The 17,100-nt window shown below is 37.2% G+C and overlaps 1 protein-coding gene across 1 annotated transcript in view; it reads right to left on the bottom strand.

Moving 5' to 3' along the window:
• The window catches only part of HFM1 (helicase for meiosis 1), an 84,522-nt gene that overhangs the window by 32,886 nt on the left and 34,536 nt on the right, over positions 1-17,100 (bottom strand). The window contains exons 18-21 of the mRNA XM_088153365.1: positions 9,096-9,143; positions 6,903-6,983; positions 5,490-5,581; positions 2,545-2,651 (exon numbers count right to left, since the gene is read on the bottom strand). Coding sequence (XP_088009491.1) covers positions 2,545-2,651; positions 5,490-5,581; positions 6,903-6,983; positions 9,096-9,143 — 328 coding nt within the window. The remainder of the gene's footprint in view (positions 1-2,544; positions 2,652-5,489; positions 5,582-6,902; positions 6,984-9,095; positions 9,144-17,100) is intronic.

Genomic DNA, 17,100 nt, shown 5'->3' with positions numbered 1-17,100 from the left:
TAAGCCATCAAGTGGATAAAGAGGGAAATGGACCAAATGAGAGCGGCACTGGCCCATTTTCCCTAGTTTGAATTACTGTAAATATATATTGTTGAACACTTGCAAATACAGTGGTACCTCGGGATACGAACTTAATGCGTTCCGTGACTCTGGGCGTATCCCGAGTTGGTCGTAACCCGACGCAAATTTCCCCATAGGGTTCAATGTAAATCTGGTTAATCCATTCCGCCCTCCGAATGTGGTCGCACCCCGAAGCAAATTTTCCCATAAGGTTCAATGTAATTACCGTTAATCCGTTCTGGCATCCGCGGACCATGCATCAGGGGTGGGAGAACGGCCGGGCGCCGCGGTGGGAAAAAGGCCGGGCATTGCGCAGCGGGAGAATGGCCAGGGGCGGCACAGCACGGTGCGAGAACGGCCGGGCGCGGCGCGGCGGGAAAATGGCTGGGCGCGGCGGGAAAACGGCCGCGGACCACGTGTCAGGGGCAGAAAAATGGCCGCGGACCACATGTCAGGGCAGAAAAATGACCATACCCCGAGGCGGAGTTCGCACGTCGAGGTAAATTTTTGCAGCCGGAGCTGGTCGTAACCTGAAAAGTTCGTTAGTAGAGGTGTTCGTATCCCGAGGTACCACTGTATCAGAATCATACAACTAACGGTTTACCCTATGAAGTTTATGAAAGCAAAAGTTGGATTTTGAAGAAGCAGGATAGAGAGAGTATTAACACTTTTGAACGTTAGTGTTGGAAAAGACTCCTGAGAATACCATGGATAGCCAAGAAAACAAACAGATGGATCATAGAAAAAATGAATCTAGAACTCTAATTTGAGGCACAGATTACCAGGCTCAAATCATCATATTTAGGACACATTATGCAAAGACCTAACTCTCTTGAGAAGTCTATAATACTGGGAAAGGTAGAAGGAAAGAGAAAAAGATGACCAGCAGGAAGATGGATGGTCTCAATTTACATCAGCAATGTATGCACCTTTGGAAGGTTTGAAGAACAAGGTTGGGGACAGATCATCTTGAAGATTATCTATGTGGTTGCTAACAGTCAACACCAAGTTGATGGCACATAATCAGTTGTATTTTTTATTTTTATATGGTATTGTATTTTTTATGTAAACCACCAACTTTTATTGTGGCGGTATAAAAGTATGTTTAATATATAAATAATCAATCAATCATGCATTGGTGAAAGAAATTGGGAAAGAAGAAAGAGAACCAAAGGAAAAAAAAGAGGATAGACTTGAGTGAAAGAATGAGGATGGATCCAGAGGTTTTACAGATAGTGCTTGGAGAATTCCTCAGAGATTTGGGGGGGGGGGGGCATTTCTATTGGGAGCTTTGTTAGCCTATCTAATATGAAGTCAACAAAGGCATTAGATAGGATTACCCATGAGAGATGGCTCCCCACCCACTGATCCCTGTGAGCTACTAGTTTTTTGAGAGCTCTCAAAAACAGGTAAAGAGATGTCTGGGCTGATGCTGGCAGGAAATGTAGTGAGTACAACTGGACACAAAGCTGAGATCTGAGCTTACTCTGTTGTGATACAATCAGCAGAGCAGGCTTGCTTCTCTACCTTATTGCATCTGTGGAAAGTCAGGTGCACGGTTTAGAGTGCTCTGGGTCCTCATTGGCCAGAAGATCAAGCTATTGTAAATTTTGTGTTTCTTTTGTTGAGCATTTTGAATATAAAATTGTTCTTATTCATTCTAAGTTGGAAGCTGGATAGAAAGAATCTGAGATGACAGATGTATCATCTTGTGATGTTAGCCAAGATGGTTTTGATCCTGTGGATTGGAAGAAGTGGGTTCATTGGGATGGGAGGAGAGTAACCATCCTTGCCTACTGGACCCTTCAGCAGCCTCCAATAGTGTTGGTCACAGTATCCTACTGGACCACCTGTATGGGTTTGAAGGCACCATTTTACAGCATTTCTATCCCTTACTGAGTAAGTGGTCCAGTCTGTGGTTGGAGGGGACAGGTGGGCCCCTCCAGTATGGGGTATCTCAGGGCTCAGTGCTTTCCCCAATCTTATTTAATATCCAAACGTGCCGGGAGAGATTATACTACAGTTCAGTGAGGCAACATCAACATGTGAATGAAACAAAGCTGTCTCATCCTACCAAATGGGAGATGTGTTAGAAGTTATGATCTAGTGTTTGGAGGCCTGGAAGGGGAGAAACAGGCTCAGACTCAATCCAAGCAAGTTTGGGTTAAAGTCTACTGATTCCAGAAAAATACCATCATAGTTTCTTGACTAGATTGTGCTCCCCCAAGAACGGCAGGTTTGCAATCTGGGAGTCCTTCTGAATTTGGGGCTCTTGCTGGAAGACCAGATAGAGGGTATGGCCAGGAAAGTCTTTGCCCAGGCGCTGACATCTCTGAGGTGAACTAGAATTAATTCTAAGTAGGACAGAATTTATAACAACATAGCACTTAGGTTATAAGCATATACCACTATGCACAGGACAAAAATGTTGCTGTTATAAAAATTATATTTCACTCAAAAATAATTTTAAGTTTCAGCTTGTACCTTATGTTCATCCTCTTCTTGTCTTTGTTCAAGGAATTCAGTATTTTTTTCTCATTTGTTCTTAACTTGATGTCTGAAAATTCACTGCAACCAGATATCAATATGACCTGCAATAGTTTCTTTCATTAATTTTGTTCTTCTATTTTTGTTCTTTCCATTTATTTTAATACTTTTTAAGCACTTATTTTTAAATTATCTAATTGCTTAGATGTAGTTGCAGAGAAACAGGTTCAGAGTTCTACGTGGCAATTCAGTTGTAATCGTTCAAAAGACTTGAGAATGATGGAGGTATTATTTAGCTTGTTTTTATTTGTGCCTGTTATTTTTATATGATTGTTTATCTTATCCATATTTATCTGAAAACAGGATGTATTGATTTCAGTAGAATTTACTTTTGAATGGACAAGCATTGGATTATGTTGTTATTGTTTTTATTACCAAATATGAAAGGATAGTCTATAGTTTTTCCTGGAAGGCAACTGAACACTTTTATGAGGAGGAGGAGGAGGAGGAGGAGGAGGAGGAGGAGGAGGAGGAGGAGGAGGAAAAACAATACATTCATGTAATGGGTTAGTGCTGGAGAACTGAGAACTGTATTAACCAATTTGGTAATTAATATCCAAGAATAAAATATATTGCTTATATTGTTGTTATTATTATTTATTTCTTATCTTCTTTATCCAAAATGTAAATATCAAGATGCCGCATAGTCCCCTGGGTTAAGAAATCTGGTTTAAGAACAACCCATAGTCAAGAATGGAGCCTATTGTAGCAAAATTTGAGTTAAATACACAATGATTTGAGTTAAATATACAATGGTTTGAGTTCATTACACAATACTAATTATACAGTATTATACAATAATACTGTTCCAGCTTACATACAAATTCAACTTAACGACAGACCTTGGGAACTCATTCTTAAACTGGGGACTACTTGTACATTTAATAGAGTCCCTACAGAAGTATGTAATACCCTGAAAAGCAAAGCATCTGCTTTTAAAAATCCCCTAAGCGTTTGGGCCAGAGGTTAAACAAGCTCTGACAGGTAGTGTTGTTTTATTATGAGTTGGAATAGCTCTTTATGACCTCAGGCATTTATGATTTGAGTTGTTTAAACTGGTGTTTTTAACTTTGTATACCACCTAGAATCACTGCAGTGAGATGGGAGACCATATAAATTGTATAAATAAATAAAATTTGAGTGGTTCATATGTACCACAATTTTGTACTATAGGGATAAAACCTGGCTTCACATATTTCTTTCTCTCAATGCTGTATTTCATTCAATACCTTTAATTTTTCCTATAAACAGACTGGCAAAGTATGACTGACCCTTCTGAAAATCAGGATGATACCAGATAGTTATAGTTGACAGAGCATCATCATAAACCCATATTTATTCATATAACATCAAATACGTTCAAAATTAAATGGGAATTAAATTTCATTGATACATAAACCTATTGCTGCCATGCAAATACCACAATCAGCTTTCAGTGAATATAGTTCAAATTCTCATGCACTTAGACAAAATTGCAAAATAAAGTTTCTCAGTGGTCTAATGAAAAAACAATAAACAAAACACCACATACAAACAAGAAAAGCAATGGAAAATGTTTGTTTTGCCAGGAAATGCCTATCTGTGTTACATATAATTAACAATACACAGCAGTTTTAATATCTCACTTCAAGTTAGTGTTGCATGTACTGCTGTGGTTCTCAATAAACAATATGCTTCAGCACAAAGGACCCTGTTGTAAAAACAGTAAAGGCTTTTCCTTATTTCTTTTCACTGGGTTTTTAGACCAAATATTGTCCAAGCACAGGGAAAATTATGTGTGATGAATAAGGCAAGGTAAGATTTAATTGTTCCACAGGATAAGTATTTCATGAGCAAAATGCCTAAGCAATATGGATAATTTTCCCCATTTTTTTAGGAAATTAATTTTTCATTTAGATATTGAGTGGGGGAATTTTTTTTTTCATTTTGTCCAGATTGGTCTTAAAAATCACTTAGCTTAATTATTTATTCATTTAGTCAGTAAGTATGACCACCCAGCATACCACAGCACCTCTGAACAGCTAACAACATATAAAAACATTAAAAAAATAAACATAGGTGACAATACGTGCAACCTCAGATCCATAATATCCACTTAGCTAGTCTGTACTAAGTGCTTAGGCCAAACCACAATAAATGCATACAAATAGTATAAGTAGTAAAGGCAAAAAAGGAAGATGAAAAATTACATCCACTCAGTATGACCCTATAGTTATTTATTTATTTAAAAAATTAAAATTTAAATAAATTTTATTTAAATTTTATTTAAAATTTAAAATTTATTAAGGCCCAACAATCTGACATCAAAAACTTTAGGTAAAATATTATAATAGGTTAATATAAAGAGAGCCAGGTTGGTGTAGTGGTTAAGGCACCAGGATAGAAACTGGGAGACCATGAGTTCTAGTCCTGCCTTAGGCACAAAGCCAAGAAAACTGCAGGGACTTGTCCAGGCAGTCACCAGGAGTCAACAATTACTTGAAGGCAAGAGAGAGAGAAAGAGAGAGAGAATGTGATATAATGAGTTGAATCTAATGGTGGTCTTCTTCAAGTAGACCACTCTTTTGAGAGCCAGAGAATTAGTGATCCAGATCCACAAAAGTTCAAATAGCACAAGTTATTTCCCAATAACTCTGTATTAGAGTTTAATGCCATTCCTGATAACTGTATATAACTATACTGTACAAATTCTTCTACTAGCTTGCAAAATAATTAATGAAATGTCATTTCTCCGCCAGCTCACAACTCTGATCACAGATCTAAGCCAAATGGTATGAATTATGTAAAGTTTTAATAAAAGCAACTTTCAAAAATCTGAAACAGTAAATGAGTTTTCAGATAATTTGAAGAGTATTAATTCTTCATATGAATAATAAAATTACCAGTTCAGATAAAGTAGCTGTTCCATTAATCACAAAACATTTTTTTATGGTGTCAAATGCAATATAATACCAAGCCATCTGTCGTCCAGTTTCTGAGGAAAAAATAAATATATAAAACAAATATTTTTAATAAGTGAAATATAGAAGACAATTTTTCTACTTGAATAACGAATTTAAATTACAAGAAGACATATTCTGATTGAATGTTAGGAAAAAACCCTTTTTAACAGTAAGTCCCGTTCTTCATTAGAAACAATTATCTAGAGAGGTGGGAGGCTCCCCTTCACTGGATGGGTTCAGATAGAGGCTAGACAGCCATTGGTTTGGGATGCTTTATTTTGGATTCTTGTATTGAGCAGAAGATTGGACTTAATGGCCTAAAGGAATCTTCCAACTCTATTATTCCATGATACAGATTTTAACTCAAGAGGGCTTTTTAGTATTTTTAGCTACTCATCTTTATAGAATGAGAACATCATACCATAAATTAGATTTAACAACAAAATATGGTTTATTCTATTAATTGGCATTCTAATTACATGTTCAGTATTCATTTCAAGGACAAGATATTATTACTATTTACAAACATTTAAGAGATATGTGTTCATGAGTTTTCCACGCTCCCAAGTAAGCATGAAAGGACTGGAAGAATTCTTCTATGGCACAGAGCTTTGAGAAATACTGCCACCTCTGTTTGCTCTGGCCTATAATCATGCCTTTCTACAAATCTGGAAAGGACCATTTGTTTCTTTTGGTTGTCCATTGGCTAATTTTATGGTTGAATTCCACGATCTTCAGAAGAAATGTGAATATCAATGGGATTTTTCCATAGGAAAATGAGTCTAGATGCTTCTCTTTCATACATATATACAGTGACTTAAAGTCTCAAGCTTCTGCAGTCATTATCCAAATTCTCCTAGTTCATGCTTGTAATACAGATATCTTATCAAGAAACTGCTCTTAATTTATGGAATGCTCTAAGGTAAGGAAGAGTAAAGTTTTGTAACTGTGGTGGGCCACAGATAACACTTTTCTGAGACTGAGAGTTGCAGTGAGTGGTACCATGATACACAGAACCATGACACCATAAATGTGGCTACAGTTACATTTTTTCTGATTTATATTTTCTACTGGATTTTAAAAAAAAATACTGTTAAGCCTATTTTAAGGCTGATATTACAATTTTCAGGTGTTTACTGAAAATGGCAAAAACTACACTGTCAATTTTCAGTCATCATGGAAAGAAAGAACTCTGGACACATAAAAGGCAGACTTGAGGGCTGTATGAAGTCTTACAATTGCAGATTTTCCTAGGAGACAGCCTTTATGAGGATGATGCATGCCCCAGAAAACATTTTAAATATTAAAAAATTAAATCTGAACATTCATATAATACAGGTTATATAATATTACCTGTGGGCTTGAAATGGAGATTATCATCCATCTTGATCAAATCAAGTGATGACAAATTATTCAGATTCTTCAAACACAGTTCTATCCAAGTTGAAGTGATAATTGTTTGACATGTGGGAAAAAAATAATTTTTGCAGATAGGAAAAGCAGAAAATTTATCTATTTGTTGTGACAGGGAAACCCCCATTCAACTCAGGCAAGGCAAGCCCTTCCATCCCCCACATTCACTCACCCAAGATTGATAGCTATTTCCCAGACATATAATCAACTTCTTCATTTGAGTGCCCATGCAATGGCTATGAACATGTGAGCAGACAAGAAAAACAAGCTTAGACTTGCCCTGATAAGACAAACAGGATTCTTGGTGAGTTTAAAGTAGCTTCACATAAAAGTGGGGAGGAATAAACTTGTCCAGACTTGCTGAAAAGGTTGTCCTCAGCCCCACCTTTGCTTGGAAAAAAGCTTTGTCTTGGGTCAAGGGGGAACAGCATAAAGAGATGATAGAAAGTGGATCTTCTGGGAAAAGACCAAAAAGGAAGAACACCTGCAACAGGGAGAAGATGTAAGCAAGATGAAGATTGGAAATGGCCACATGGTCCTGGTGAGTTAGTTTCCAAGAGAAGCGGGAAGCTAAGCAATGCTGAGGTAGGAGGAATCATACTAGGGGCAGAGCTGAACTTTGGAGGTGAGAGTAGGTATGGCTTGGAGCCAAAAACATCTTTGGGGGCAGAGAAATTGGGTTGCTTTATGCAGGAAGGCAGAGATTGTAGGTGAAGGAGATGGATTCTGGAGCCCATGGTAAGAGCAGAGCTATCTGTCTCTGGGCTGGAGGGAAGAAAAGGCATTGTATTGTGATCCAAAAACCTCTAGGGAATCAACAGAAGCTAAGAGGAAGTGCTCCTACAACTTTGACTGGAGGTTTCAGTCTATGGGCATGGGGGATTATTCAGCCTGGAGAAGTGAGCTGGGGGAAAATGCTTCCTCTCAGAGGTAAAGTAAAAGTTCTAGGTCAGGACCTGTGTTCAGATTTTTTTTTTTCCAGGCACGCTAGTCTGCTTTATAGATTTTAATAGTTGGAAAGTGTTAATTAATTGTTTCATGGAATTTGCCTGAGTTTTGTATCAGAAGTTTATTCTCCTTATGCAAATGCTGTGTTATTGTATTGTACTATATGTTTTATTCCACTGAAGCTATTTGAAACTCAGATCCTATATATCACAATGTCAAGTCCTCCCTTAGTATTCAGTCACAGATGGATATTTAGAATGTTGTTTGTATTTTTATCAGTGCTAAGTGCCCTATTCCATCCCATTGTTATTGTTTGAGCACTTGGCTACAGAAGCTAAAGAACAATTCTCATTTGTTATTTTTAATAAAACTTATTTTTATAAGTTATATGCTTTTGTTTTCATCTCCTCAAAAGGAGACAAGACTGCTATTCCCTGACCACATGCCTTAGAGTTATTAGGACCAAACTTGGTTTTCCTTAATAATGATTCCCTGGTTACAGGTAAGTTGCTCAGGCTGTGAGAGCCCCATCACTGTTGTAAGCTGGTGTTAAGGAGGAGGAACTTGGTCAATATATTTCCTTTCTTCAGGAAAATCAGTGGTGGCAGTAGAAATACAACCCAATCCATAACCAGAATGGCTGAAAGGTGTGGCCAAGAGGGATGAGTTTCCTTCCTCCACAGTTAGCTAAACACTACGTTAATTGTTCAACTAAAGTTAATAATTTTAAATTCCATTCAATCTGATTGAATAGATGATGACAGATCTTCCAAAGATAAAACATCTATCATGAAAAGGAGAATCAATTTTATTAGGGTTATTGAATGTTACTGGCATGTTGTAAGAGCCAGTGTGGACTAGGACCAGGAGTACCTAGGTTCAAATCCTTAGCTGTGGAAGTTCACTAGATATGACAGTTACTCTCTCAGCCCAACCTATCCCACAGGATTTTATTGTAGGAAAAATAAGGGACAGAGTGCTATGTATGCTATGTGTGCTTCTCTAAGCTCCTGAAGAAAAAGCTGGATATAACTAACAAATAACCAAAGGAATTGGTAGAACGAATATTAACACAAGTACTAGGATGTGAGGCAGAATGATTAAACAGATTTAATGTATTAAGTTAAAGCCTATTTAAATACATTGTTTTTTTTCTGTTTTCAAGAAAGCTGAAAAACATCTGACCTTGTAATTTTGCTTCAATTCCATTTCTGTCCAGTCCAGTTGAAAACCCTTGGTTAAAAAAAATACATTTGATCATTAATGCTTAGTTTGTAAAATAACAAGTTGCATCTCTTTTCCTATAGAAACCTATGCAAAGTTTTGCAATCAACAGATTTGTATATTAAGCACACAATTTACTATGTGACACAAAAGGATGCCTATAGAGATTTATAAATTAATTATTAATTTTAACTGTAAATATTTTCTAAGTTTAAACACAAAAAACACACATTATACAATTTGGGCTTTTATTTATGTATTTATGTATAATTTATTGATCCAATGTATATGGCCGCCTATCTATCGAGGAAACTCTGGGTGGAAAAAAAAGAAAAACAGAAAATTACATTTAAAAAAAACACCAATTAAAACTGCATTGAGGCTCAGGCATGCCAAAGCTCCCAAACTAACACCTGGGGGAGGAGCCAGGTCGTTACAGCCTTGCAAAAGGCCAATAGAGTAGGGAGTCCGCATTTCAAGGGGAAAGCTGTTTCACAGAAGGAATGCTTCCATGCTCATTTTGCCAGATATTTTTTTATTTATTGTAAACATAAGTAATCATAACAGAAGCAGCATAAATAAATAAGTAAGTAAGTAAGTAAGGTTCTAATCCTTTCAAGCATGTCATATGTTAGCTGGTTTTACTTCTGTGCAATCATGGGCTTGTTTCACCATAAGTGCAGTTCTCCAGCAAATGTATATTTGCTGTATATAATGTATATAAATGTATATAAATGTATATTCAGTCAACATTTATTTATTTGTTTAAATTTATTGGCCCCTCAGTTCCAGTGGACTCTGGGTGGTGTACAAAACTAGGGAAAACATAGAAACAGCTAAAAGCATTGAACCACACAGATAGCCCAGACTAAAATAATCTAACGGACAGCAAAAACAGTAAAACAAAACAGGGGCCACTGAACAAATAATAAACATCAACCTCAGGCCTAGGACAAAAGCCAGGTTTTCAAAGCTTTCCAGAACCCCAGGAGAGAGGGCACCATCCTTATCTCTGCAGGGATGCTGTTCCAGAGGGTGGGGGCTGCAACAGAGAAGGCATGCTTCCTAGGTCCCACAAGATGGCAATGTTTAATAGAGAGGACCTAGAGCATAGTCACTCTGTTGGAACATACTGGGTGGGCAGAAACTATAGGAAATAAGTGACCTCTCATTTATCCAGGCCTTATGCCATACAGGGGCTTATAGGTAATACCAGCACCTCGAATTATACTTGGAAGCCAAGTGGCAGCCAATGCAGCTTGTGTAGCAGTGGTGACACATGGACAAGGTGCCTCTTGTCAGTGGTGACAAGAGGCACCTGTTACTGCTCATACTGCTGCATTTTGAACCAGCTGTAGCTTCCGTGTGGCCTTCAAAGTGCATGTACAGCACATTGCAATAATCCAATCAGGAGGTCACCAGGGCATGAATGACTGTCTGAAAGGCCTCCTGACTGAGGAAAGGGTGCAACTGGCACACAAGATGAACCTGTGCAAAGGTCTTCCTGGCCACAATTGCCACCTGTTCTTCAAGCAGTAGCTATGAGTCCAGAAGGACCAAGTTGTGCACCAGTCTTGACAGGGGAAGTGTAGCCCCATCCAAGACTAAAGTTGGTTTCATCCCCGACCCAGGGGGTCCAAACAGCCACAGCCACTCAGTCTTGTTAGGATTGAGCCAGTCTGTTCTGCCCCATCCAGACCCGAACAGTCTCCAGGCATTGGGTCAATACATTGACAGTTTCACCTATTCCACTAAGGGTGCAGCTGTAAAGTTGGGTATTATCAGCATACTGATGATACCTGTTGTGGCCAAAACCTGGCTCGCCTAAAGCAACCAAATCACTTTGAAGATACAGCATAATTTTATTTCCATGCATACAAGCAATAATACAGTATATACGGGACCCGCAGCAAAGCTTTGATACTTTGGTGAGCGGCCATGAGCAAAAGCAGAACCAGGGCTTATATACCTTTGGCCCGCTACATTACAAGGCAAAGAAAGGCAAAGGCAAACAAAGAAAAAGGCAGACACAGTGGAAATTACAGTGTGATGTTGGAATATTTTAGATAAACCCATCCGTGTGACATTATTATTTATTCCTTCCTACTAGGTCAGCATGCTAGCCATATTATCTGTGAGATATGGTCAGTGAATAGAAACAATTTGGTTTACTGGGCCACAGGTTCCTGACTGAGTCTTCTCTATGTCACCACTCAGGGTCAGTTCAGTTTGCTATGAATGTTTTCTTACAAGGGCATTTTCAGCAGTTCATATGTATGGGGGGCATCTCATAGTTTTGGTAGCGAATGCAGTTTACGTGTGTATGGGGGGGTACTTTTACCACCACATACTGGACCCTGAACTGGCAGATGACCTCACCCAATGGTTTCATGTAGATGTTAAACAGGAGAGGAGAATGTCAACCCCTAAGGCAACCCACACAAGAGGGGCTGCAGATGCGATCTCTACCCTTGTTAACACCAACTGGAACCGACTACTGAGGAAGGAGGTGAACCACTGGAGCATAGTGCTATTTAAAGAGAAATCTAGTCTTATAGTGAAATGCTCAGATGGCAGCTTCACCACTGGAAAAAACAACATATAGCTACATGTATGTTAACACACTAAAACAGTTACAGTATATTCATTATTGATATCTCCCTCTATCATCATCCAGCAATGCAGAATGCTATACTATCAAACTGCATTCAAATGAATCATAAAATGTACAGAACAATCAATGCTATAACCAACTTTATATCAGTGGACTTCTGTACTGTAATGGGACTTCCTATCATTCTTCTATCTTTTTTATACACACACACACACACACACCATCTATGTCTCTTTTTGTATAATTTCCAAACTTCTGGAGTAAATTTCCAGTACCTGCTAGTAACGTGCTCTCAATACCACACTGACTACTGTAGTTCTTCCCATAAAAAAGGAACAGTGGATAAGAAGTCCTAGGTAGCGTGCACTATGTTTTAGAATGGATCGACCCACAAATTCATGCTGTAGTCAACAGATGATCAGCTAATGACCCAGATCTACCAGAAATCCCAAGTTTCCTTTGAAACTGTAGCTTGTAGGACCTGGACTTATGGTGAGCACCATGGTGAGCCAGACGTCCCTGCCAAAGCAGGACAGCATTTACAGCTGAGATCAGCAGCTGGATGCTGGATCCTGGCCGGTGAAATCTCTCTGGAGAAAGGAGAGATTGCGAGATAGCCCACACACATTCCAGACAGCCGCTTCTCATGAGTAGACCACAGGAACTGAGGTTTTGCAGTCGGCTTATGAGTCAAACAGCTGGGAGTTGAGGGATACCATCTTAGCTCACAGTTGTAATGCAGCCTTTTATAGATAAAAACCTCAACTGAGCCTCATTTCTTAATTACCATTGGAACGATTTTTTATTGCTTTAGAAATATTAAGACCCTTCAGAGTGGCAAGTTTTTATTGCATTCACTAGGTGAGTCTCCTTCTCCTTAGAGAAAGAAGGTATAAATATGATTTTAAGGACTCTGAAAAATATTATTTTTTGGAATAAATGGCAAAAAGGTGTTTAGTGTGTTGATTTTGGAAAGTTAAAAATGGACTAAGGGTCCAGATGGATTTGGTATAAAAATTTGAAATTAATTATAAAAATCCTTCCTGTTGGAAACTGTGGTTGTTTGGGTTCTTTGGAAAAAAAAAAAACATGATAGGATGGAACTTTGAAGGTTAGACACTAGAGGGAACTAGAAGAAAATAAAGATTACATTTAAAGGAGAAAAATACTTAAATTTGACTTGTTAACAAAGAATGGAGCAAAAAACCTTAACAGGGAATGTTTTGAAGGATATTGTTGAACAATGGACTCAGAAATTATTTTAAGAATGTCTGAAACCGTAGATAAATGGTGTGTTAATGATGTCACAGAAGAAGCACAAGTTATACCAGATAAGACTGATGTGGATTTAAATATGACAAGTTACAAGAACGACATGGAAAAGGGTAATATACTGGACATAGAAATGAAACTGGTTGATATCTTAATACTTAAAGGGGACATACAAGTATCAAACCAGAAGAGTGATTTGGATAACATTTTCTTACTGGATGTATAAAAAGGATCTGTTAAAGTCTTGAAGGATTTGCTAAGAAGGGACCAAAAGAAAAAGAAAAAAAGAAATCAAGTTCTAAGAGATTATTTGAAGGGATTAAAAACCAAGATTGTTAAAAGTACAGGAAAGAAATATAGGGTTGGCTTATTTGTAGTTATTTCTGGTAATCCTTAATAGACTTTTGCTGATAAGGAATGAATGATGAGGCTTTTTTTTTAGATCTTTTTATCCCACATTTATTATTTTTTATAAATAACTCAAGGTGGTGAACATACCTAATACTCTTTCCTCCTCCTATTTTCCCTACAACAACAACTCTGTGAGGTGAGCTGGATTGAGAGACAGTGACTGGCCCAAAGGCACCCAGTCAGCTTTCATGCCTAAGGTAGGACTAGAACTCAAGAGTGTCCTGGTTTCTAGCCTGGTGCCTTAACCACTAGACCAACCTGGCTCTCTTTTGGATTTTGTTTATAGTTAAGAGATGAGATATGGGATGAAGAGAGTATTCGTTGTATTTTAAGAGATGGTGATAAATTACTAAAATTGCTTATACTTCTTGTGATGAAGGGGGAAGTTACTTCTTTATATACTTTTTCCCCTTTTTTCCTTTTCTACACTTTTTATTCTTATATTTTTTGTAGTTTATATTAGTTTTTCTTTTTCCTAAGTTTAATCTTTAATAAAAAATATTACAAAAAGAAAGAAAGAAGCTGTAGCTTGTAGGACCAAAGTAACTGTTGCTTGCTGTTCACACATATAGCAATCCGTCATAGTGCTTCCTCTTAGGAAGTAAACACCCTCCTCTCATAGCTCTGAATTCTTCTTTTCTCATTTAACATAAACATCCTAATTGCACATATAAATATTTGTTCATTATTCATGAGACAGCAAAAGAATCTGTTCTAGAGATAAAAATGGCTCAGAAAATAATGTTCAGTTTTCATAGTTTTAAATGTCTTCAGGATCTGACATTTTCCCCTATATTCTCTATTTTTTAAAATCTCATTTTATTACAGAAAAAGCAAGACAGAATTTAAACATTAACATTTGTTCCCTTATATTTGTGCTAACAAATATAGATCTTTATTTTTTTAAAAATCTTATTTTTGTGAATATTTTTCCAGTGACTACTACAAAGATTTTATATGTGCCTTCATCTCTCTTGCTCTCTCTCTCACACATACACACATATACACAAAATCAGTGTGAAAACAGATGTAGTGAAAGGTGCTAAATGTCCTAACTGTTATCATTTAAGGGCATTTCAAGAAAGTAAGTATTTCATTTACCACTTCCCCCCCCCCTTTCTTTCACAGTTCTAAAAAGCAGCTGTTCCATGTACAGAGAGATCCTACTGTGCTGAACACTGCAGAATGCCTTATGCTATGGTGATGACAGCAAGAAGGATCAGTGAGGAAACAGAAATTCTGCCTTTGGGAGAAAATAGATCTGCATTCACTTGATATGAAATACTTTATGAATTTTAATGTTCTCATTTGATCCTCTATAAAAACAAGCCTATTTAGCTGAAAACTTTAGAAAGATTATACAGTATTCAATAAAGTGAATTCATTTTCTTCAAAAACAGGCAACCTAATACTTACTGCAGGGAACAAAATACTATCTGTACCATTTTCCAATATGCCGCTGACATTTTAATATTCTAAGATGTTGCAGAGAAAAACAGTATCAGACTTTTAAAAAAGAAATTGCAATATGAATCTGCAATAAATCTGTTAAAAGTCTAGGTATCCTCAAGGCCATCTATAGAACAAGGTAAAATAGGAGCTTCAGATGCAATATCCCAAAGACAAACTGATTTTCTGTTTCCAAAGCTCTCTAGTGTAATTTTGACTTCCCATTTCTACTGCCTAAATCCAAGCATGCCATTCATGTGCTTGGTAAAATTCTAATTTGCAATCCAGGCTGGTAATTTATCAAGAGCCTTGGAGACTATGAGATAGTAAGCAATACATTCACATAAAATATTGTTTTGAATTACCTATATAGCTACAAAAAGTGTACATAGCTTGCTTGGGCTTCAGTAAATCTTTCCAACACTTTTACCAACTGTGCCTGTAGAAGGCATCTGTATTTTCATCTATGTAACAAAATAACATGGTGTATCTATGTGTATGTATATTAATGGGCACTGGGATGCACAAGGCAGGCTGTATACTCTTTGCTCTGAGTCATATGATTAGGAAGAATGAGGGAGGGGAGTTTAGAATGGAGGAATTAGCAGCATGCTAAACTACCATCCAATTGAATCTCTCATAGCGATGCACTGGGAAACTTTTTTCTGGAATGTTTTTCTCATTTCCCAGCCTGCTCCAGCTCATTTTCTTACTTATTCTTGCTTTTGTTAGTTTCTTCCACCATTACCAAATGTTGTCTCATTGTGTTAAATTTTAGGAAAGTTATCCTGCTAAGCCAGAAAGACAGAGTCCCTTTACATACTTTATTTCCAACACTCCATTGGTGGAAAGAATAAAAAAAGATGCAAAGAAAGGCTTTTAATATTACAAGAAATAATTTGAATTAATTCTATGAAATAATACAGGCAAAATTATTTGAGACAAAACTGCAAAAATAAGTAAAGAAATAAATCTGATAAATTCTGAATTAATAAAATCTCTTTTAAAAGTCTCTTGCTTTCCTTGATTTTTCAGTGGTATAGTATTGAGCAAGTATTTGGTCATCAGAGCGCCCCTGTGGACCAAATGTTAGGAATGACATAGGTACTTGCTCCCAGATCTTAGTATGACTAATGATGTAAGGCTCTTCCTGCTACCTGGGAATGTGGTTGATATATGAACCCCTAAGCTGGGCTGACATGTTGACATCACCCAGGTTTTCTTATTGGGACTGTGAAGATAGAACTGCCAATAAAAGGATGGAACTCAGGGCATCTCCTTAAAGGTTATAATGCAGTAGAAGGAGGGAACTGGAAGAAAGGGATTTGGGAAATGTAAGCGGAAGGAGAGGTCTGCGAGAGGCTCAGAGTTCAAGGCTGGGAATACCTACCACAGATGTTTTATTTTGGTCCTGACTTAACCTAAAGCCTAAACCTAGCCCTAGGCAGAGTTTTTGCTCTAAATATAATTTACCCATGCATTTGCTAACAAGCTAAATTTGTGCAGAATGGAATTCTGAGAGGATCACTATCCATGAACACCCTCCCCAACACTAACAATGGATTTCTGAGAAAGCTAAGAACTTTTGGATACAAATTCACACAATGATGCAAAGGATCTTAAATATTGTGAAGAAACCAGATTTTTTAATTGGGGCTTATGGACAATGAACTATAAAAGACTCATGATTGATTGATTTTGTATATGGTAACTGCAGCATGACTATTGTGTACTCAACAATGGAAGAATCATGAAATTCCCAGAGTGGAGGAATGGATTGTGAAAATGTCGAAACTCACTGAGATGGCAAAGCTGACCTTTTTGGTCAGAGAAAAACAACAAAACCTTTTCGGAAAGAGTAGAAACCTTATAAATGGACTTTTTGCTGAAAGAAAAAAAATGATATGATGATTTATGGGGTTGAGGATTACAAAAAACAGTTATGGACTAAGTGAGGGGTTGAAGGGATTTGTATAGCATCTAAGAGGGAGGGAGAATTATAAGATTGTAATTATCTGTTGAAAAGAAGATTGGAAGTCATTATGTTTCATAACTTCAGTTTCTTTTCTTTTTTATTTTTCTTGCACCTTTTTCTTTCTTTCTTTTTTTCTTTCTTTTTTCCCCCTAACTTTCTCTTTAGATTTAACTTTTCCAATAGGGAAAATTCCATGAATGAATGAATGAATGAATGAATGAATGAATGAATTTATTATTTATTTT

This window comes from Python bivittatus, unplaced genomic scaffold (assembly GCF_059951505.1).
Source record: "Python bivittatus isolate LINGU-HERP-01145 unplaced genomic scaffold, Pbiv_v1 ctg000700_np1212, whole genome shotgun sequence".
Lineage (NCBI taxonomy): Eukaryota > Metazoa > Chordata > Lepidosauria > Squamata > Pythonidae > Python > Python bivittatus.
Note: the sequence above shows the minus strand (reverse complement) of the source record. Positions and strands in the feature narration are given on the sequence as shown.